Raw genomic sequence first — 23755 nt, 5'->3', positions numbered from 1 at the left:
AAAACCAAAGATATAAAGGTAAAATGGCTCCTACTTATGGCTAGCTTCTAGAGACAACTATGCAGAAACCTGTCACTAAAACTCGTGCTTATGCCGGGCATGGTGGTGCACGCTTGTAATCCCGGCATTCGGGAGGCTGAGACTTGGAGGATCGCGGTTCGAGGACAGCCTCAGCTACTTAGTGAGGCCCTCTGCAACTTAGTGAAACCCGGTTTCAAAATAAAGAATAAAAAATAGGGCAGGGGATGTAGCTTGGAGGTCAAATGCCTCTGGGTTCCACCCCCAGACCCACAAATAAAACCCCAAAAACCAAAACAAAACTCATGCTTAAGACACTGGGAATGTAGCTCAGTGGTAGAGTGCTTACCTAGCATGATCAAGGCCCTGAGTTCAATTCCTACTACAGGAAAACAAAACTCATGCACCCAGCCCATCCCCACCATTATTCTTATCACACTTAAAAATGGTAAGTCAAATCCAGGCCTTGTGGTGCATATCTGTAATCCTAGTACTTGAGAGGCTGAGACAGGAGGATCACAGGCTCTAAGACAGCCTCAGCAAGTCGAGAAATTCTGTTTCAAAGCAGAAAATAGAATTGGGCTGTGGTAGAATGCTCCTGGGTTCAATCCTCAGTACAACAACAAAAGAAAAGAAAAGAAAATGGTAAATAAAACTCACATGAATTCTTCATCTTTTGTGGTCCGTATGCGCACATATGCATCAATGACAGCTGGTTTTCGGACTGTCTCACATCGAACATATTCTTTCCCCTCTTCATCTCGAAATGTGCGATAAATCTTAAGACAGCGACCAGTGGCAGAGGAGTTAAGGCTAGTCACAGAAGCTGTGTCATCATCTCTGTGATTGTTTCCTGAGGCTGCTGAGCCTGCTGCTGCAAGGTAGAAAAAGATTTCCAAAACATTTCCCCTACCACCCAAAGGGCCATTTTCTTGAGGCTGAGTAGAGACATTAAAGATCAACCATAAAAACTATGGTTCTACAGAAAGCATCAGTCACCACCAGCCTCAAGAATACATTGATTTGTCCTTTCCTGACTTCATTATTCCACTGCCAACTTCCACTTTTACAAGTACAAAATTTTTTGGGAAAAAAATCTCAAAGAGCTACATCTTTGCTATAGCAGGCAGAGGAGCAGTAGCTACATTCTGATTCCTCTTAAGAGCAGGAAAATAGAAAAGTACAAGTAGGATGCAGTCGATGAAAACACCCAAGTGAGCCAGGAGGGAAAAAAAGAAACCACAGAAACAAGCCCAGAGTCTTAAGGCTTAGTGCATATTTCTCAAACTTTAATAAGAATAGAAAACCTGGGGATCTTGATAAGATGTAGATTTTTAATTTGATAGGTTTGGAGAGAGGCCCCAAATTCTGCTTTTCTAACAGATTTCCATGTGATGTAAATACTGTGGTCCAGGACCACACTAGCAGAGACATAGTGGACCACACTGGTGGAAGGGCTATATCACAACTTGTACAAAATAGTCAAAAACAATGAAATTACACAAACATTTTTTACAGAGAGGGGAAAACAGGGAAGACTAGGTGAATCAGAATCGTCATTCAAATCTTTACATCTTTAGCCTTTATACTCACAGTACCTACATCCAAGTTTTCAACTGCCTGCTTGACATTCATACCCAGAACTGACATAGGAACTTCAAATCCCATTCATTACACATCATCTTCCTAAAATTGCTTTTCTCTGAAATGAATGTTATCAACATCTTCCTGATAAATCAGAGTTTAAGGTGGCCTTGAATTCCCATTTTCTGCCCCAATTCTCATATCCCAAACCCAGCTTTACTCATCATCCTCATTCTTAACTCCTGAAACTTTTGGTTAATTATTTTAAAGGGTGTAAGAATCTTCTGAAAACAAGTTTTATAGGGTCTAAGACTCCTCTGAGAATCTTCTGAAAGCCATGAATCCTCTCAGGAAACACATATTTGGACAAAATTTTACATGTAACTTCAGGGTTGAAGGACAACCCTGAAATCCAACCACATTCTGTATTAAAAACTTACCTCTAGTATAAGTACTCAGAAAGCTCAATTTATTTTTTTGTGTTGCAATGGGAATGCCGGGGGCATTCATTCTACTTCTGAGCTATGTCTCCAGCACTTTTTTGTATTTTATTTTTATTTGGAAACAGGGCTTTACTAAATTGCTGAGGCTGGCTTCAAACCTGTGATCTTCCTGTCTCAGCCTCCCAAGTACTGGGAATTATAGGCATGTGCCACCACGCCCGGCAAAGAGCTTACTTTAGATACAGAACTGATAGCCCTGGTTTGATCAGGTACTCCAAACAGACGGAGGCAGTAGTGGATTATAATATCTCTTCAATTTGTCCCTCCAGACAAATCTATAATCCAGTTTGCAGAAATCTCTCTACCTCATCTACAGGCTTTTCTAGAGTCATCCCCTATTTCTTCTGCCTCCAGCTTTGCCTCAGTTATAGTCTGTATTTATATTCCTTTTTCGATCTTTTCTTTCTTGTCTGTCTGTGAAACCACTCCCCTCACCCAGTAGCATCCGCTGCAGTTCCTTCCGCTCCTGTTCCTCCCGTTCACGTGACAGCTGAGAGCTGGTTTTCTTGTTCTGCAACATGTTCTCAATATTCTTTCCCATTTCTTCAAAATCACTGTCTTCTGCTGAGCTACTATCCGTGTCAGTTGATAAGATTTCAGTTGATGACAAAACCCTAAAATGAGAAAAAAATGTTAAAATAAGATGAGGGGAAGGACATACAAATATAGAAAAAACTAAAGAAACAGGGTTGCAGGCAAGAGCAGAACATTGGCAAATCAACCTTAAAAAAACACATACTCAAAATCCACCAAAATGTGAAACAATAGAAAAACATTCGTTTAGTCAGCCAGGAAAGTTTACAAAATGGCAATAATTTAGTATTCCTGGAAAAAGCTAAGCAATACTCAGGTGTGGTGCTGCATGCCTGCAATCCCAGTACTTGGGAGACTTGACAGGAGGACAGCCTCAGCAAACAGTGAGATCCCATCAACCTAGCGAGACATTACTTCAAAATAAAAGTTACATAGGAACCAGGCTTGGTGGGGCCCATTTGTAATCCCAGTACTTGGAAGGCTGAGACAGGAGGATCAAAGGTTCAAGGCCAGCCTCAGCTACTTAGTGAGGCCCTCTGTAACTTACTGAGACCCTATAATAAAATAAAGAAAAAAACTAGTGCTGAGGCTGTAGCTCAGAGGTAGAATGCCACTGGGTTCAATCCCCAGTACCACAAAAAAAAAAAAAAAAAGGAAAGAGGAATGGGGATGTAGCTTGGAGGCCGAATGCCCCTGGGTTCAATTCCCAGCAACCCCCCCAGCTGAGAAATCAGCACACAAGCCATTTTTAATACTACAATACTGTTCTCTCAAGAAGCCTAGAAGAATACTAGGCATGGTGGCGCATGCTTGTAATCCCCGCGCTTGGGAGGCGGAGACACGAGGATCTCGCAGGTTGGAAGCCAGCCTCGCTGGTTTAAGAGACCCTGTTTCCATATAAAAATATAAAAATAGGTCTGGGAGTGTAGCCTGGAGGTAGAAGGGCTTCCAGGAACCCCAGCACCACACACACACCAAAAAAAAAACTTGAAAAAGCTTCAATGCCAGGTTCAGAAAGTTAGCAAGACCCTCTTTTCCTTCCTTCCTTCCTTCCTTCCCTTCTTCTTGTTCTTCCTGTTGTTCTTCTTGGTACTAGGGGTTGAATCCAGAGGCATTCCACCTCTGAGTTACACCACAGCCTTGTTTATTTTTATTTATTTTTCAAATTTTTGTAGTACTGGGGATGGAACCCAGGGACATTCTACCTTCGAGCTACATCCACAGCCCTATTTTTTCTTTATTTGGAAACAGGGTCTCACTGAGTTGCAAAGGGCCTCACTAAGTAGCTGACACTGGCCGCGAACCAGGATCCTCCTGTCTCAGCCTCCTAAATGCTAGGATTACAAGCACGTCCCACTACACCCAGCTCTTATTTTTATTATGAAATAGGGCCTCAGCCTCACAAGTACTAAGACCCTGGTTCTTTATACAGAGCTGGGGGTATAGCCGGGTATGTAATTTTACTACTTAGAAGGCTGAGACAGGAGATTAATTACAGATCAAAAGCCACCCTCCACAATTTTGCAAAGCTCTCAGCAATCTAGCAAGAACCTGTTTCCAAATAAATAAAATTGAACTGAGGGGTGTTTCTCAAAGATAGAATGCCTTGAGCTAGGCATGGTGGCACATGCTTGTAATCCCAGCATTCGGGAGGGAGGCAGGAGGATCACGGTTGGCGGCCAGACTCACTTAGTGAGGCCCTTTGCAACTCAGTGAAACCCTGTTTCAAAATGAAGAATAAAGCCGGGCGTGGTGGCACATGCTTGTAATCCCTGCCCTTGGAAGGCTGAGACAGGAGGATAGCACAGGTTGGAAGCCAGCCTCAGCTACTTAGTGAGGCTCTCAGCAACTTAGTGATACCCTGTTTCCAAATAAAATATAAAAAAGGTTTGGGAGTATAGTCCGAAGGTAGAAAGCCCCTGGGTTCCACCCCCAGTACCACCAAAATAAATGAAGAATAAAAAATAGAACTGGGGGTGTAACTCAGAGGTAGAATGCCCCTGGGTTCCATCTTCAGTGCTGCAAAAAAATAATAAATAAATAAATCAAAACAAAGACAGAATGCCTTTGAGTTCCATTCTCAGTACCTTCCCCCTCAAAAAGAGAGCTGGGGGTATAGTTTGAAGGCAGAATGACCCTGGGTTCAATCCCTAATACTAGAAAAGAAGAAAAACAACCCTAAGTCTACAGAAAAAGTCCTGTCACCATGACCACTATTATGACTGCTTGGTCAAAATAATGGTCAAGTGTGGCAGTATATAACTATAACCCCAGTATTTAGGAGGCTGATATAGGAGGATTGCAGGTTCAAGGAGAGCCTTAGAAACTTATCGAGGCCCACAAGCATCTTAGCAAGACCCTATTTCAAAATAAAAACTAGAAAGGGCTGAGGGTATAGCTGAGATGTAGAACACCCCCAGATTCAATCCTTAATAGCTCAAGCCTAGCATTTCTTTTGGTGTGTGTGTGTGGTGCTGGGATTGAACCCAGGAGCATTCCACCTCCAAGCTACACTCCCAGTCCAATCTGTAATTTTTATTTTATTTTTTGCGGTATTGGGGATGGAACCCAGGGGCATTCTACCTCTGAGCTACACCCCAGCCCTATTTATTATTATTTTAAAACAGGGTCTCACTGAGTTGCAAAGGGCCTCACTAAGTATCAGCTAAGGCTGTCTTCAAACTGCGATCCTCCTGTCTCGGCTTCCCAATTGCTGGGATTACAAGTGTGCATCACCACACCCGGCTCCAATTTTTTTTTTTTTTTTTGGTCAGTACTGGGGATGAAACCCAGGGGCACTGTACCTCCGAGCTACACCCTCAGCCCTATTATTTTTTTATTCTTTAATTTAAAACGGGGTCACTGGACGTGGTGGCACACACTTGTAATCCCAGCGCTTGGGAGGCTGAGACAGGAGGATCGCACAGGTTCGAAGCAGTCTCAGCTACTTAGGCTCTCAGTAACTTAGTGAGTTTCAAGCCTAACACTTCTTAACCTTCTAAACCTTTGCCAAGCTGGGCGTGGTGGCGCACACTTGTAATCCCAGCATATGGGAGGCTGAGACAAGAGGATCTGGGTTCGTGAACAGCCTCAGCTACTTAGTGAGGCCCTTTGCAACTCAGTGAGACCCTGTTTCCAAATAAAGAATAAACAAGTTGAGTTGGGGATACAGGTCGGAGGTAGAATGCCCCTGGTTTCCATCCCTACCACTGCAAAAAAAAAAAAAAAAGAAAATTGCCAAATCACTTTGAATGGAACAGATAATCTAGCAGTATTACTACGAACAGATAATTTCACTGATATCACAGATAACCTGACCACCTAAAGTTAAGTGACCCCCTTTTCATTATTCAACAGTGTGTGTGGTATGGGGATATACCTCAGTGGTAGAGCACTTGTGTAGAATATCACAGGCCCTTACTTCAATCCCCAACATCACAAACAAAAAACAAAATTAGTGTCTAAGAACCCTCCTCCTTCCAGTTTATACTGTCTGTAGCACTAACACAACATACTTGTTTTGTAGATCAAAGATACGCTGACATTCTTCTTTGTAACGCTCTTGATGTTCAGCCACAGAAAACCTTGATCCCCGGGCAAATTTACTCATGGGCCCCTCTCCAGAGCGGGCCTGTTCAGTTGACATTGTGCGAACCACATCGATCACTTCCCAGCGAGACAATTTCTTAATCTATGAAACAAATGAACAAATAGATATACACAAATTATTCAGGGATTTGCTTTTTGGTGCTGGAAATTGAGCCCTTCAAGTTACATCCTGAGCCCCTTTCTATTTGTTATTTTGAAACAGGATCTTGCTTAATTGCTGAGGCTGTCCTCTAACTTGCAATCTTCCTGTCTCAGCCTCCCAAGTACTGGGATTGCAGGCATGCACCACCATGCTCAGCTTCATTCAAGGATTTCAAGGGACAAAACAAAGAACTTCATTAGAGAGGAAAAAAAGCCCTACACAAATTAATCACAAAGCTTTGGGGAAACTACCCCTTGGAAAAAAATCTAAGACCTATTTTAACCTATACCACAAAGTTATCCAGATAATTATTTTTTTAATTTTTTATTTGTACATAATAGTGAGATACATAGTGCAACATCTACAAATGTAAATAACATTATGTGCTTTGTTACCTTCCCTGTACCTCCCCTCCAGAGAGTACTTTAGACATCTACCTGCTAGTCTTTTTCTCTACATACAAAGCCTCTAAAAGCACCCAAGTTTTCCTTTTCCATACTCACTTCTTCCTCAGGCACTCCAAATTTACGTAGTAGTTGCTTGGCGTTTTTCAGAGAAAGGCGACGAAGGTCTGCATCTGTTCCTGTCACTGTCTTTTTTACTGGCTGAGGCTCCTTATCATCCTACCTCAAACAAAAACAGGTGAAAATCCTGAGAAGCTGAACTCCTTATAGTAGGCACCTAAGTCATTGTGCCAGCTCAACCATTTTCCAGGGCCTCTACTCCATCTCTACTCCTCCATCCTCATTTCTTCTTCCTTGGATTTTCTCCCCCTAAAAATTCAGAAAAAGCTCACCTTCTGCTGTGTTGGTTTATTTGGAATCTTCACATAGGAGAAGCCCTCACCACAACCTGTGGGATCTGCCACCCCATTCACCTCCAGGAGACATTTGCCCTTCATGGCAGCAATGAAAGCTCTTGTGGTATTCCAAGGAGCAGTGCGAACCTAAGGTACAGAAAAAGATTCTCAGGGCTATGAAAAATATTTGTTCTATGTCTAGCCATTACTAAGTCAGAAAGATCACAATGAACAAGTTCATGCATTTTTAAATTGTCCAAAAAAATCAACAGTTAAGTATGACTATCACCAGACATGATGGTGCAGACTAGGCATCCCAGTACTTGGGAGGCTGAGACAGGAGGATCACAGATACCAGGACAGCCTCAACAAGTAGTGAGACTCTCATCAACCTAGTGAAACCATGTTTCCACATAAAATTAAAATAGGACCAGAGGTGTAGCTCGGAGATAGAGTGCTCCCCCGGACTCAATCCCCAGTGCCCAATAAGCAAGTAAGACTGGCTAGTATTCAGCTCTTGTCTCCTACAGTACTTCAATATAACTTTTTTTTGGCAGTCCTGGGGATTGAACCCAGGGGTATTCTACCTCCGAGCAACACCCCCAGCCCGATTTTTTATTCTTTATTTTGAAACAGGATTTCACCAAGTTGCAGAGAGCCTCACTAAGTAACTGAGGCTGGCCAAAAACCTGCATTCCTCCTGTCACAGCCTCCCAAGTGTGCCACCATGCCCAGCTCAATATGATATATAATAGAAGTCAACATCTCAGCCAGGGTAAGGAAAATGAGAAACAGTGGTATCCTTCAGCCCCATATCCCTCAGGCTTCAATGAGCGTTCTCAGAGGCAGTGTTACCTCCACCTTCAAGATGCTCAAAGTTGGAGTGATAACTATTTGACAGCCCAACTGCTCAAATGTCTTTTTTTTTTTTTGCGGGTATGGGGATGGAACCCAGGGGCATTTGACCTCCAAGCTACACCCCCTGCCCAATTTTTTTATTCTTTATTTTGAAACAAGGTCTCACTGAGTTGCAGAGGGCCTCACTAAATAGCTGAGGCTATCCACGAACTGCAATCCTCCAGTCTCAGCCTCCCAAATGCTGGGAATACAAGCGTGCGCCACCACGTCCGGCTCTCTCAAATGCCCTCTTTAATATGACATATCTATTACAAGAATAGGCATGTTTATTTCCTTTTTTGTGTATATGGTACTAGGGATTGAGTCCAGGGTGTTTTATCTCTGAGCTACACCCCAGCTCTATTTTTTATTTTGAGAGTCTTCCTAGGTTGAAGAAGAGTCTCATTATTGCTGAGGCTGTCCTCTGACCTGCAATCCTCCTGTCTCAGCCTCCCAAGTACTGGGATTACAAGTGTGCCCCACCACACCTGGCTAGTATATTTGTTTTCAAAGCACTGGTTCCCACCCTAGTTGCCACTGGTTTGGTCAAACAGTCTTTTACCACAAAATAATTAGAGGACTAAGACAAGGGGTGAATCTGCTTACTCACATGGACCAGTCAAGAGTATACACGATTAGCTAGAAAATGGCCAATTCTCTACTCAAGATTCAATCTTGAAGGCTAATCAACATTATCCTTAATTTCTGAAATTCTTAGACATCCAACTCATTTTTCATTCCAACCTCAAAGATGTGGTACAATGCTTCTTTTTTAACTGACATAAAAACATAAAAGTTGTACATATTAATGGGCTACCATGTGATGTTGATACATGTATATATAATGCAATGTTTAAATCATGCTAAACATGTCTACCTCCTCAAGCATCTATCACTATTCTCTTGTTTTTGGTTATTAGGGATTGAAACCAAGAGTATTCTACCTTGAAACTACACCCCCAGCCCTTTTAATTTTTATTGTGAATCATAGTTTCACTAAACTGCTTGAGGGTGGCCTTAAACCTGCAAACTTCCCATGGGACCCTCTACAACTTAGTGAGACCCTATTTCAAAATAAAATAATAAAAACAGGGATGGGGGTGTAGCTCAAAGTTATATGATTTTATTCCCAGCACCACAAAAAAAAATCATTCAACTCTTTAACAAATGATACTGGAATTAGTAGACATTCACATGCAAAAAATGAACCTTAATCCATATCTTGTACCCCATACAAAATGAACTCAAATGGATCTAAATGTAAACTCTAAAACAATGCAACTTTTAGCACAAAACTTAAGAGAAAAGTCTTATAACCTCGAGTTAGACAAAAATTTCTTATATAAAATAACCTTACAAGAGAAAAGAGAATACTGACACACTAAACATTCCTTTTAAGACATTATTAACACAATTGAAAGACATGCCACAGACTAGAGGAAAATCTTTGCTAAGCATATAACTGAATATAAGATTGGTTTCTTTTTTTCTGGTGATACTGAAGATAAAACCCAGGAACATTCCACCTTTGAGCTATACCCCTAGCGCTATTTTTTATTTTTTAGTTTGAAACAGGGTCTCACTGAGTTGCAAAGGGCCTCATTAAGTAGCTGAAGTGGTTCTCGAATTGAGATCCTCCTGTCTCAGCCTCCCAAATGCTGGGATTACAAGCATAAGCTACCACACCCAGCTGGATAAAGGATTCATTTATCTAGAATAAAAATCTCTCAAATTTCATTTAAAAAACTTAGCATGTAAGCCAGGCATGGTGGCGCATGCTTGTAATCCCCGCGCTTGGGAGGCTGAGACAGGAGGATCACACAGATTCGAAGCCAGCCTCAGCTACTTAGTGAGGCTCTCAGCAACTTAGTGAGACCCTGTTTCCAAAAATAGGTCTGGGAGTATAGCCCAGAGGTAGAAAGCCTCTGGGTTCCACCCCCAGTACCAAAAAAAAAAAAAAAAAAAAAAAGCTCAGCATGGTGTCATACAGGACAGCCTCCACAAGTAATGGGACTCTTCTCAACCTAGTGAGACCCTGTTTCAAAATAAAAATAAAAGACAGGCACTGTGTCACATGCTTGTAATTCCGTACTTGGGAGGATGGGACAGGAACACACACACAGTTCGAAGCCAGCCATGGCAACTTAGTGAGGCTCAGAGCAACTTGGCAAGACCCTGTTTCCAAATAAAATATGAAATAAGCCTGCAGGTGTAGCTCAGAGGAAGACTCTATCTAGGTTCAATCCCCAGTGTCATTCATAAATAAATAAATAAATAAATAAATATTAAAAATATGTAGCTCGGTAGAATACCCCTGTGTTCCATCCTTAGTACCAAAAACAAAAATCATAATAAGAACACAATTAAATATAAAAATGGCCTTTCTAGATAATTATGTCTACATAGTTGTACCTTTAATTTCATAATTAACATTGAACTGGAATATAATTGAACAGATAGCCTCATTTTATTTATTGTGCCCCATTGCAGTTTTATGGCTCAATAAATATATAATTCTTTTTATAAACATAAAATTAAGTTTAAGCATTGTAAAGTTAGAGCAAAAGCTTACAGATCTGTTAATACACAGAATGTATATAGGTTATGTTACAAAAATAAAACACTCAAAATAAATGATTGTTTAGCATCTAAAATTCTGAGCCAGGAGTGAGGGTGCACACTTTTAATCCCAGCATTTGGAAGGCTGAGACAGGAGTATCACAATTCGCAGCAAGCCAGAGCTATTTAGTGAGGCCCTTTGCAACTCAGGCCCTGTTTCAAAATAAAGAATAAAAAATAGGGCTGGAGGCACAGCTCAGAGGTAGAATGCCCCTGGGCTCCATCCCCAATACTGCAAAAAATAAAATAAACTTCCAACTGAAATGATTTTATTTTTTTATATTTATTTACTTTTTGGTGGTGCTGCGGATTGAACCCAAGGGCATTCTACCTCCGAGCTATGCCCCCAGCCCTATTTTTTTTTTTTTCAGTGCTGGGGATGGAACTCAGGAGTACTCTACCTCCGAGCTACAAGCCCAGCCCCAATTTTTATTCTTTATTTTAAAACAGAGTCTCACTGAGTTGCAAAGGGCCTCACTAAGCAGTCACTGAGGCTGTCCTCGAACCCCAATCCTCCCAAGTGCTAGGATTACAAGTGTGCACCACCACATCCAGCCCTACTTTTTATTCTTTATTTTGAAACAGGGTCTCACAAAGTTGCGGAGGGCCTCATTAAGTAGCTAAGACTGGCCACGAAGCTGGGATCCTCCTGTCTCACTTTTATTTCTGCTTAACTTTCAAGTAATTTTCTAATGTTTTGCTTTTCGAGTGGTATTACTATTAAATGCTGTATCTGTTTTGAGACTCTTGTGGCTCTTTATTGCCAGATAGATCCTGGTGTGTATCTATATTTTTGAGTGCCCAAAAAACAGTGTTGGGGAAGAGGCAAAACTTTCCTGACAGATATACTGCTCAAATTATGTGTATTATTAAAAACAAAATGGGAGCAAGGGGTCTAATTTTAAGCTAATATTATTAACACTTAACTTGTAGGTACAAATTGGTATATATTCCACCTTCTAGAAGTATTTCCTACAGTAGATAAGCTGCTCACATTTCATTTTTTTCTAATGCAGTACTAGGGATAGAACCCAGGGGCATTCTACCTCCAAGCTACACCCACAGCCCTATTTTTAATCATTCATTCTTATTTATTTATTTATTTATTTATTTATTTATTTATTTATTTTGTGGTACTGGGGGGTGGAACCCAGAGGCTTTCTACCTCCTGGCTATACCCCAGCCCTATTTTTTTTATAATTTACTTGGAAACAGGGTCTCACTAAGTTGCTGAGAGACTCACTGAGTAGCTGAGGCTGGCTTTGAACCTGTGTGATCCTCCTGTCTCAGCCTCCCAAGCGCGGTGATTACAAGCGTGCGCCACCACACATGGCTTTAATCCTTTATTTTGAAACAGGGCCTCACTAAGTTGCAGAGGGCCTCACTAAGTAGCTGAGGCTGGCTGTGAACCTGGATCCTCCTGCCTCAGCCTCTCAAGTACTGGAATTACAGGCGTGTGTCGCCATGTCCAGCTTTAACCTTTGGTTTGGAATGGGCATATCCTAAGGAAATATAGCATGACATCAGTACCAATTGCATGTGTAAATACATGATACTGGCAAACCACAAAATATGAATTTTGTATCATTATTCATGTAACATCTACAGATTTGTAAGAGTACAGGATAAAAGAATTACATAGTATTTAATAACGCAAAATATTCTTATCAAAAGATTAAAAATAAAAATGCAAGCCAGGCCATGGTGGCACACGCCTGTAATCCCAGCATTCAGGAGGCTGAGACAGGAGGATTCGAGTTCGTGGACAGCCTCAGCTACTACTTAGTAAGGCCTTTTGCAACTCAGTGAGACCCTGTTTCAAAATAAATAATAAAAAATGGGTCTGGGGGTATACCTCAGAAGTAGAATGTCCCCGGGTTCCATCCCCAATATGCAAAAAATAAAAAATAAAAAAATGTAAGATAAAGATGGATAGACACTTCATAAAATGGTAACTGGGTGGTAAATCACAAAAAGTTCAACATCCTTAGCGATTATGGAAATACAATTTTTTTTCTTTTTTTTGAGATGAGGGGGTTCTACTACTTTGCCTGGGCTTGCCTTAAAAAATGCTCCTGCCTCAGCCTCCTCAGTAGTTGAAAATACAGAAACCTGCCACCACATGTAACAAAATGCAATTTAAAACCACTATGGAGCCAGGTGTGGTGACACACACCTGTAATCCCAGTACTTGGGAGGATAGACTGCAGGTTTGCAGCCACTCTCATCTACTTAGTGAGATGCTCTTTCAAAATAAAAAAGGTTTGGGGTATAGCTCAAAGGTAGAATGCCCTGGATTCAATCCCCAGTGTCACAAAAAATTAATAAATAAATAAAAGGAAGAGTCAGCTGGGTGTGGTGGCACAGGTTTGTAACCCCAGTGCTTGGGAGGCTGAGACAGGAAGATCAGAGGTTCCTGGTCAGCTTCAACAATTTAAACCCTGTTTCCAAATAAAAAAATAAAAGCCGAGTGTGGTAGCACAGGCTTGTAATCTCAGTACTTGGGAGGCTGAGACCGGAGGATTGCAGGTTCCTCGCCAGGCTCAGCTACTTAGTGAGGCCCTCTGCAGCTTAGTGGGACCGGTTCAAAATAGAAATTAAAATAGGGCTGGGAGTGTAGCTTGGAGGTAGAATGCCCCTGGGTTCAATCCTCAGGGGCATTAGAAAAACAAACAAGCAAGCAAGCAAGCAAGCAAGCCAGCCAGCCAGCCAGGCATTTGGGAGGCTGAGACAGGAGGATCGCAGTTCGCGGACAACCTCTGCTACTTAGTGAGGCCCTTTGCAACTCAGTGAGACTCTATTTCAAAATAAAGAATAAAAAAATAGGGCTGGGGGTATAGCTTGGAGGTAGACCACCCCCCGGTTCCATCCCCATAACCATAAATAAATAAATGAATAAATAAATAAATGCAATGGAGTTGGGGTGAGGCTCAGAGGTTGAAGGCCCCTGGGTTCAAACTCCAGTATGAAAGAAAGAAAGAAAGAAAGAAAGAAAGAAAGAAAGAAAGAAAGAAAGAAAGAAAGAAAGAAAGAAAGACACACTGTATAATTTCATTCCTCTAAAATTATAGCATGGTACATGCCTGTTAATCCTAGTACTGAGGAGGCTGTAATAGAAGGATCACAGGTTAGAGGCCAGCCTCTCAGCAACTTTGCAAGACCCTGTTTCAAAATAAAAAATAAACTTTTTAAAGGGCTGAGGTTATAGCTCAGAAATGGCATGCCCCTTGATTCAATCCCCAGTACCAAAAAAAATAAAAATACAATTGTAGAAAACACAAAGTAATCTGTATTGAGAGGAAGCAGATCAGTGGTTGCCAGAAAACAAAATGGAAGAAAGGGACCTGGTGCAAAACTATAATCCAAGTAATTGGGAGGCTGAGACAGGAGGATCACAGATTCATGGCCAGCCTTAGCTGCAAACTTAGTGAGACCCTGTTTCAAAATAAGGAATAAAAAAGGCTGGGGGATTAGCTCAGATATAAAATGCCCTTGGGTTCAATTCCCCAGTGCCACAAAAAATCAAACAGTATGTGCACAACTATTTAAATCTGTGCAACTTATTATACATCATTGCATCTTAATAGAGCTGTTTCTTTAAAAAAGATAAATGAGATGCGCAAATAAATGTGAATGTAAATAAAGCCTTACTTCATCATCAATCTTCATCTGGAAATCTTCTTCATTTTCTTCTTCAGGAGCAAAAAAGGATTTCTCACCATAACCGGCATCCTGAAAGAGGACAATTCCATGCATAAAAAGTCAATTAAAAAATACAAAGCACAAGTTTTATTGATTAACAAGTACACAATATCCTACACGACATCCTGGTCATGGTAGGGCATTCTTGTATTGTAATCCCAGTACTTGGGAGGCTGAGAGGAGTATCTCAGATTCCCAGCCAGCCTCAGCTACTTAGTGAGACCCTCTGCAATTTATTGAGACCGTTTCCAAATAAGAAATAAAATTGGGAGCCCGGCGTGGTGGCGCACGCTTATAATGCCAGCATTCGGGAGGCTGAGACCAGAGGATTGCGGTTCATGGACAGCCTCAGCTACTTAATGAGGCCCTCTGCAACTCAGTAAGACCCGGTTTCAAAATAAAGAATAAAAAAATAGGGCAGGAGACAGGATTGTGCAGGTTCGAAGCCAGCTGTGCTGGCTTAAGAGACCCTGTTTCCAAATAAAAATATAAAAAAATAGGTCTGAGAGTGTAGCCCGGAGGTAGAAGGGCTTCCAGGAACTCCAGTACTACAAAAAAAAAAAAAAAAATAGGGCAGGGGATGTAGCTTGGAGGTACAATGCCCCAGGGTTCCATCCTCAGACCTGCAAAAAACAAACAAACAAACAAAAAATAAAATGGGGGTATAGCTCAGAGGTAGAATAACTACAATTCCCAGTACCACAAATAAATAAAAGCCAGGCATGGTGACACATGCTTGTAATCCCAGTATTAGGGAGGCTTAGACAGGAGGATCACAGGTTCAAAGCAAGCCTCACAATTTAGTGAGACCCTATTTCAAAATAAATAAATAGAGTTGGGGGTATAGCTCGGAGGTAGAATGCCCCTGAGTTCAACCCCCAGTACTACAAACAAAAAGAAATGCATACATACATACACAAAAACAAAAACAAGCTGGGCATGTTGCAAATTCTTAGACAGCCTCACTAATTTAGTGAGGCCCTCCGTAACTTAGTGTGATCCTTTTTCAAATGAAAAAAATAAAACAGGGCTGGGGTGTAGCTCAGAAGTAGAATGCCCCTGGATTCAATCCCCATTACCAAAAAAGGATTAAAGTCACCATTCACATGGATTAGCAACCATTCTCAAAGCAAAACAATATGCCCTAAACTCCTTCATTAAGTCTTCCCATTGATACTTAGCTACACTGTAGTTCTCAGAATTGATGTACACAGAAGGCATCTCATACCAATTTTTTAGTAACTGATAATAACCTAGTAACCATCATCTCCCAGTCAAAGAGAAAGAACCATCTCAATTCCTCTGAAAAAAACCCATGGGTGTGAGCAGCGTCTAAGAGGAACTCATTTACCTTCAGCCGCTGCTCTGCAGCTATCATGCTATAATAAGCACAACACTGCTCTGGTGACACCATAGCTCTGATCTCCTCTTCAGTTGGTAAACGAAAATCAGATTTCAACACCCACCAGTTTGAGTCCATGCCTGAAATAGATAAGAGTATTTTGAATTTTAAAGACCCTAACATTCATCAACAGAAATAAGATAGCAAACAATGGCTGCAGCAGGCAATGCTCTAGGCAGTAAAAGGCCAATAGCCATAGTTAGAATGTGTATATGGCCAAAAAAAATCTTGTGCTAAGTTTATGACACTTGATATGAGACATCTGACAATCCAGGAATGATGGTGCACACATGTCATCTCATGTATTGGGGAAGCTGAGACATGAAGATCACAAGTTTGAAGAGAGCACAGCAATTTAGTAAGATTTTATTTCAAAATAAAATGGAGTCAGGCGTGATGGTGCATGCTTGTAGTCCCAGTACTTGGGAGGCTGAGACAGGAGGACTGCAGATTCGCAGCCAGCCTTGGCTACTTATTGAGGCCCTCCACAATTTAGTGAGACTCTGCTTCAAAATAAAGAATAAATAGGGCTGGTGGTGTAGCTCGGAGAAAGAATGCCCCTGGGTTCAATTCCCAGTGCAAAAAAAAAAGTGAGTCAAGCCAGGCATGGAGGCATGTGCTTGTAATCCCAGCATTTGGGAGACTGAGACAGGAGGACTGAGGTTTGCAACCAGCCTCAGCTACTTAACGAGGCCCACTGAAACTCAGTGAGACTGTTTCAAAAAAAAAGAATAAAAAATAGGGCTGAGGGTGTAGCTCAGAGGTAAAATGCCTCTGGGTTAAATCCCCAGTACCACAAAAAAAAAAATTAGAATGCCCAGGTTCAATCCCAGTGCCATTAAAAATAAATAAATAAAAGCAGTCGATCTAGACACCATGGTGCATACCTATAATATCTATTTGAGAGACTGAAGCACAGGAGAATCTCATGTTGTAGGCTAGCCTCTGCAACTTAAGGGAACCTTGTCTAAAAACAAAATAAACAGAGCTGAAGTTCAGTGGCAGAACATCTGCCTGGCATGTGAGGGTCCTTGGATTCAATACCACAGAAAAAAAGCAGTCAAAGCCTCTACAGTTAGTAGGTTTGCTACACCTTCTCCTTTTGATGCCTATCAATATATATATTTTTGATTGTGGATTTTGTTTTGATTTGTTTTGTGGTTCTAGGGATTGAACCCTAAAGGGTCTTACTAAGTTTTTGAGGGCACTGCTAAGTTGCTGAGTCTGACCTCGAATCTGTGATACTCCTGTTCATCCTCTCCAGTACTGGCATTACAGGCATGTGCCATTAGGCCCAGCTATTTACTAGTTATAAACTTATCCTTTAACTAAAAGCCAACATTCTTTGAAACTACAAGAGAATTACAGAAGGGACAAATAAGTTACACTCATATAACCTGTGCGTTTGAAGTCAGCACAGAGCTTTAGCCTCTTCCGGATGCTGCTTTCTGAATGGGAAGGAAAGGCTTTTTTTATATCTTCCATTCGGATACGCCGTGGTCGATCTTTACTCTTCCAAAAGAGGCGGTAAATAAAAACCTGCCCAACAGACCAAATGCATTTTGTTAGGTAAAATAAAAGTCCTCACGAGGGCCCCTTCCCCTGCTGAGCTTGATCTAGTCTCAGCTTTCCCCCCCCAAATCCACACATCCTTTTCACATGCATCCTGCCCTCTTCCTCCATACTCCAACTCTTACTTGTAGAAAGTCTCGAATATGTGTATTGGCCCTTTTAGAGTTGGGCCCAGGAACTTCAAATAAGGGACACTGTTGGCCAACCACAAAAATATCCACTAATTCCCGAATATAATAACCCTGTCTTGTCCGAATGATCAGGAAATCAGTTTCTGGCATCTTATGAAGATAAATTGGAGCACGAAAAAGGTTGTTCTCAAATGCCTAGCAAAAGAAAAAAACAAAAATTATGTACAGAGAAGCCCTAAGAAATTCAGCCGACTAGTAAGAAAAGAAAATCAAGCATGTTGCTCTTCATCTTCCTTAGTTCACCTAAGGGCTAGCCAATAAAATAAATGAATTACATAGAATATCAAGTAAGATTAGATCATTTTTTCTTTTATTAGATTAATTTTACCCATTATTTCTTTTAGTTTTAGCAGTGGAAAAAATAGAGGACTTGGATTGATAAGCCTTACTTAGTGCTTTACTATATAAAAGTCAGACAAGATATTTAAAGTCTCTGAACTTAACTTTCCTACAAAATAGAGATCTTAAAATGCCCATACCTCACAGGATTTCTGTGACATTACATATGAAAATCACTCTATAAACTAACAAGCATTAAGCCGGGCGCGGTGGCGCACGCTTGTAATCCCCGCGATTGGGAGGCTGAGACAGGAGGATCACACAGGTTCGAAGCCAGCCTCAGCTACTTAGTGAGGCTCTCAGCAACTTAGTGAGACCCTGTTTCCAAATAAAATAGAAAATAGGTCTGGGAGTATACCCCAGAGGTAGAAAGCCTCTGGGTTCCACCCCCAGTACCACTAAAAATAAAAATAAAAAAATAAACTAACAAGCATATTAATATCCTAGACCCTAACATGGCCCCTGACATACAATAAGTGAAATAAAAATATTTGTTCAACCAGACATGGTGAAGCATGCCTGTATTCCCAGTACCTGGGAGGCTGAGACAGAAAGATCTCAGGTTCAAGGTCAGTCTCAGCAAGTAGTAAGACTCTCATCAACCTAATGAGACCCTCTTTCAAAATAATAAAATAAGGCTGGGGGTGTAACTTGCAAGTAGAATGCCCCCGGGTTTAGTCCCCAGTACTGAAAAGAAGAAAATTTAAAAACAATTTAAAGCCAGGCATGGTAGCATAAGCTTATAATTCCAGTATTTGGGAGGCTAAAAAAGGAGGATTGCAGGTTTATGGCCAGCCTCAGCTACTTAGTGAGGCCTTTGCAATTTAGTGAGACCCTGTTTCAAAATAAAGAATAAAAATAGGGCTAGGGTTGTAGCTCGGAGGTAGAATACCCCTGGGTTCAATCCCTAGTAACACAAAAAAATAAAAATAAAAATAAAAAAGCCAGCCTCAGCAATTGTGAGGTTGTCACCAACTTAGTGACACCCTGTTTCCAAATAACAAAATAAAAAGGGCTGGGGATGTGGCCTGGAGGTGGAATGCCTCTGGGTTCAATCCCCAGTATAACAAATGATAATAAAAATTAATAATAATAATAATAATAATAATAATAATAAGAAGAAGAAGAAGAAGAAGAAGCAGCAGCAGCAGCAGCAGCAGCAGCAGCAGCAGCAGCAGCAGCAGGGCATGATGGTACAGTACACACCTGTAATCCCAGTATTTGGGAGGCTGAGACAGGAGGATTACAAATTCGCAGCCAGCCTCAACATCTTAGTGAGGCTCTCTGCAACTTAGACCCTATTTCCAAACAAAAAGTAAAATAAAATAGGGCTGGGGGTATAGACTGGAGGTAGAAAGACCCTGGATTCAATGCCCTGCACCAAAAATAAATAAAAAATTAGATTATACTGATCTTCCCTATATTTGATCAATTAGGATTGTTTCCTTCTGAGCTGATCAGCTCCTTTTTAACTTTTTAAACAAAGAATAAATAAAAAAAACTCTTCACCTGTAATAACTGGCCAGGATGGAGAGAGCCCAGGAAAGGAGATGTGTGGCAATAAACAGTTTCCCCATATTTACAGTCTGGGGCTCCAGGATCTTTTCCAGGTTTCTATAAGAAACACATCAAACTCAGTTACTACCACAAAATAAACCAATCAATATACCTATACACAATATACCATGAGCATGGCGCTAATATTAACTACTCCTTTCTCCCAAGAAATTTATATTATAAAAAGACAAAGTATACATTCACAGATAATCACTAGGTATCTAACTAGAGTTATATTATTAACAAAGATTTTGAGTAGAACTCACTCGTTTATAGTAGTTTTTTATTTTGGTTGCCATGCCAACTTGCATCATTAAGGGTCCATTTTCCTCACTGTATTCTGCAAGAATAAGATCTCCATCTTTGCCTGTGAGGTCCTGAGGTGTACGCATAAAAAACATCTCTCCGCCACCTGAAGCTTGCCTCTCTTGTTCTCTCATCTATCCAGAAAAAAGAAAATATAGTCCAGCTCCCGAAAGGACAGTAACTACACAGTCTAACATCAGAGACAAAGACACCCCTAAAAAAGTTTCAGCTTGCTATTATTCAATTTCACAATGAAAATTTTCAAACATCAATAAAGTTGAAACAATCTTATTATGAACACCTACAATCTCACTACCTACATATAACTATATTTTCCCATATTTTATCTGTAACTGTCCTGAACCATTTTTGAAAGTCATAGTATCGTAATACTTTACCTTGAAATATTTTCTTATGCATCTCCTAAATATAAGGACATTCTCCTAAATAGCCAAAATAACATTTTATCACATCTGAAAAAATAGGTAATTCCTTAATATAATCGAATATACAGTGCATTCCTCCAACTTATACCATAATTATCTTTTATAACTATTTTATTAACAAAGATTCAAGTATACCTTGGCCTTCTTTTTAATGTGCTTTAACAAAGGCTGGACTGAATGGGGACCTGGCTGAGACAGTGCCCCAAATGAGTACTTTTTCAAAGGTGGGCGATGAAACTGCCGGAGTTTGATGGGCCCCATGTGGGTGGGAAAGAATGGCTGCCGCAATTCCACAGCTGGAATGGAGTGCTAAAACAGGAAAAAGATTTAAAATTAAATACTGCTGGAGCCGGGCGTGGTGATGCACGCTTGTAATCCCAGCATTCAGGAGGCTGAGACCTGGAGGATCACAGTTCGTGAACACCCTCAGCTACTCAGTGAAGCACTCTGCAACTCAGTGAGACACTGTTTCAAAATAAAGAATAAAAAATAGGGCAGGGGGTGTAGCTCGGAGGTCAGATGCCCTGGGTTCCATCCCCAGACCCGCAAAAATAAATAAATAAATGAATAAATGAATACTGCTGGGTGCAGTGGTGCATGATTTGTAATCCCACCTACTCAGAGGAAGAAAGATTCCAAATTAGAGGAAAGCCTTGGCTGGCATCTTAGTGATGTCCTGTCTCAAAATAATATAAAAAGGGCTGGAGATGTAGATCAGTGTAGTAACGTGTCCCATGTAACATAAGTAAATAAATAAATAAATAGCCGGGGTGGTGGCACATGCATGTAATCCTAGTACTTGGGAGGCTGAGACAGGAGGATTGCACGTTCATAGCCAGCCTTTAGCAAGACCCTGTTTCAAAATAAAACTAAAACAGGGCTGGGCATGTAGCCCAAAGGTAAAATGCCCTGGGTTAAATTCCCAGTATAAAAAATAAATTGAAATTAAATACTAACTCCAGCCAAGGCAAGATCTACCCATATCTCTCATCAGAACAAAACTGTGGGTTCTCCTCCACTACAGAAAAGATGCTATTTGTACCTGAATAATATTTCCTCCGAAAGTACCTCGAAGACCCTGTTGCTTGGGGTAGTAATACTCATCATTGGAGAGATTCCATGGATCTTTCACTTCTGGCTGAGACATATTCTAATAACAGATCATCAAAAAAATCTTAGTCAGACTACTTAGACTACCCTTCTTCATTACCTTTCTTTGTTCTTCTAAATGCCAATCCCCTTTCTCTTAACAGACCTGCTGTGGCTCTTCCTTGATGACTCCTGTCTTCCCTAAGAGAATTCGACTTTTCTTCAAAGAAGATTCTTTCTTACTCTCCTTGGAAGGGGAATTAGAAGTGGCTTCTTCTTTCTCATCAGGAATCTCTAAGAACAACAACAAAAAAAATGATTGGAATTACTATCCCTGAAGATTCATGTTTCCAACTGACATCTCTGCAGTTCCCTAAGCAGACCTCTCTCATACCACTTCAGACCACTTCTAGTCCATACCTTACCCAACTGAACTACACTGCCTGACATCTCAAAGGTGCTGCTTTTCAATATTCCTATGTGAATTTTCCCTAAACAATACACAAACACTAGAAACTGATTGCTACAACTCTGCTCTATCAAACTTTTACCTGAAAGCTAATGGCTTTGGCCTTCTTCAAGCTATCAGAGATGGAGAAATAACACTGGCTTCAGGCATCTAACTTACCCAAAATGAGGTTCTCATCATTGGGATCAAGTGTCAAAACAGGAGGTTCCAACAGCCGGGGCATGGCTTGAGCATCCCAAATGATATTGTCCTCCCAGCGTCCGTATACTAGGTCCTCATTGTCAATGGGAAAAATGGAATACCAAGGCTTGTCATCATCCAGAGTGGCTGTAAAACCTAGTAAAAATAAAACCAAAACCTAGTCAAAAAAAAAAAAAAAAGGACAGAATGGGGCAGGAATTGGGGAAGAGCTAAATGAGTGATGTATGCCTCTACCATTTTATACTCCATTACGATGTATGACTACAATGCACCAATACAAAATTTTTTTAAAGCCAAGTATGGTAGCACATGCCTGTAATGCTAGCATTTGGGAGGCTGACAGGAGGACTGCGGTTCATGGACAGCCTCAGCTACTTAGTGAGGTCCCTTGCAACTCAGTGAGACCCTGTTTCAAAGTAAAGAATAAAAAATAGGGCTGGGCAGGCCAGTCGTGGTGGCGCACACTTGTAATCCCCGCACTTGGGAGGCTGAGACAGGAGGATCGCACAGGTTCGAAGACAGACTCAGCTACTTAGTGAGGCTCTCAGCAACTTAGTGAGACCCTGTTTCCAAATAAAATATAAAATAATAGGTCTGGGAGTATAGCCTGGCAGTAGAAAGCTCCTGGGTTCCGCTCCCAGTACCACACACACACACACACACACACACACACACACAAAAAAAAAAAAGGGCTGGGAGTGTAACTTGAAGGTAAAATGTCCCTGGTTTTAAAAAGGAGAAAAAATAACACAACATTTATGAACCTTTCCAACATAATTCTAGCAAAGAAAAAAATATCAGCAGTTATTCCTGTAGATCACAAAAAGAAAACAAATACATTTCTCACTTTTAGGGTAAGAGCTTTACCCTAAATAATAATACAGTAAAATAGGCTAAAATAGTAATAAAACAAAACAAAAAAAAAAACAAATGCATCAATAATTTGCAGAGAAACAATGAAACAGGTAAGAATACTATGAGGCTGAGATAGGGGGATTGCAGGTTTGAGGACAGCCTCAACAAGACTCAGAAATCTGGTGAGACCCTGTTTCAAACTAAAAAAAATAAATAGGGCTGGGGTATGGCTCAGAGTAGAAGCCCCCTGGGTACAACACCCAGGACCAAAACAAAACAAAACAATACTATGTAATTGGGTGTGTGTGTTTTGTTTTTTTTTTTTTTTTGGAGGTACTGGGGGTGGAACCCAGAGGCTTTCTACCTCCAGGCTATACTCCCAGACCTTTTATTTTTAATATATTTTTATTTGGAAACAGGGTCTCACTAAGTTGCTGAAAGCCTCACTAAGTAGCTGAGTCTGGCTTCAAACCCGTGCAATCCTCCTGTCTCAGCCTCCCAAGAGTGGGGATTACAAGCGTGTGCCACCACGCCCAGCCTGGGTTTGGTTTCCTGTGTTTGTAATTCTAGTACTTGGGAGGCTGAGACAGGAGGATCACAGAGGTTCGAAGCCAGCCTCAGCTACTTAGTGAGGCTCTCAGCAACTTAGTGAGACCCTGTTTCCAAATAAATTATAAAATCGGTCTGGGAGTATAGCCCGGAGGTAGAAAAGCCCCTGGGTTCCATTCCCAGTACCACACACACACACACACACACACACACACACACACACACACAAAATAGGGCTGGGAAGTGTAGCTCAGAAGCAGAATGCCTCTGGGTCCAATCCTTATTATCAGGGAAAATAACCACTATGAACCCTTTAGTGTATTTCTTTCCAGCCAACTTTCTGTTCATATAGTTTGCTTCTGTCATATTTTT

General features: G+C 41.0%; 1 protein-coding gene across 3 annotated transcripts in view; it reads right to left on the bottom strand.

The window, feature by feature from the left end:
* The window catches only part of TAF1 (TATA-box binding protein associated factor 1), a gene marked incomplete at both ends in the record, with an annotated part of 100436 nt that overhangs the window by 54223 nt on the left and 22458 nt on the right, over positions 1-23755 (bottom strand). For all 3 annotated transcript variants that reach the window (XM_080718429.1, XM_080718431.1, XM_080718430.1), the window contains 15 exons: positions 679-892; positions 2541-2719; positions 6155-6330; positions 6894-7013; positions 7187-7336; positions 14357-14437; positions 15759-15889; positions 17207-17348; positions 17507-17707; positions 19421-19525; positions 19735-19908; positions 20356-20529; positions 21263-21370; positions 21476-21603; positions 21938-22114. In XM_080718429.1, coding sequence (XP_080574555.1) covers positions 679-892; positions 2541-2719; positions 6155-6330; positions 6894-7013; positions 7187-7336; positions 14357-14437; positions 15759-15889; positions 17207-17348; positions 17507-17707; positions 19421-19525; positions 19735-19908; positions 20356-20529; positions 21263-21370; positions 21476-21603; positions 21938-22114 — 2260 coding nt within the window. The remainder of the gene's footprint in view (positions 1-678; positions 893-2540; positions 2720-6154; positions 6331-6893; positions 7014-7186; positions 7337-14356; positions 14438-15758; positions 15890-17206; positions 17349-17506; positions 17708-19420; positions 19526-19734; positions 19909-20355; positions 20530-21262; positions 21371-21475; positions 21604-21937; positions 22115-23755) is intronic.

The sequence above is a fragment of the Muscardinus avellanarius genome, assembly GCF_963383645.1.
Source record: "Muscardinus avellanarius genome assembly, chromosome: X".
In the NCBI taxonomy this organism is placed as follows: Eukaryota; Metazoa; Chordata; class Mammalia; order Rodentia; family Gliridae; genus Muscardinus; species Muscardinus avellanarius.
This window is presented reverse-complemented; position numbering and strand designations above follow the sequence as displayed.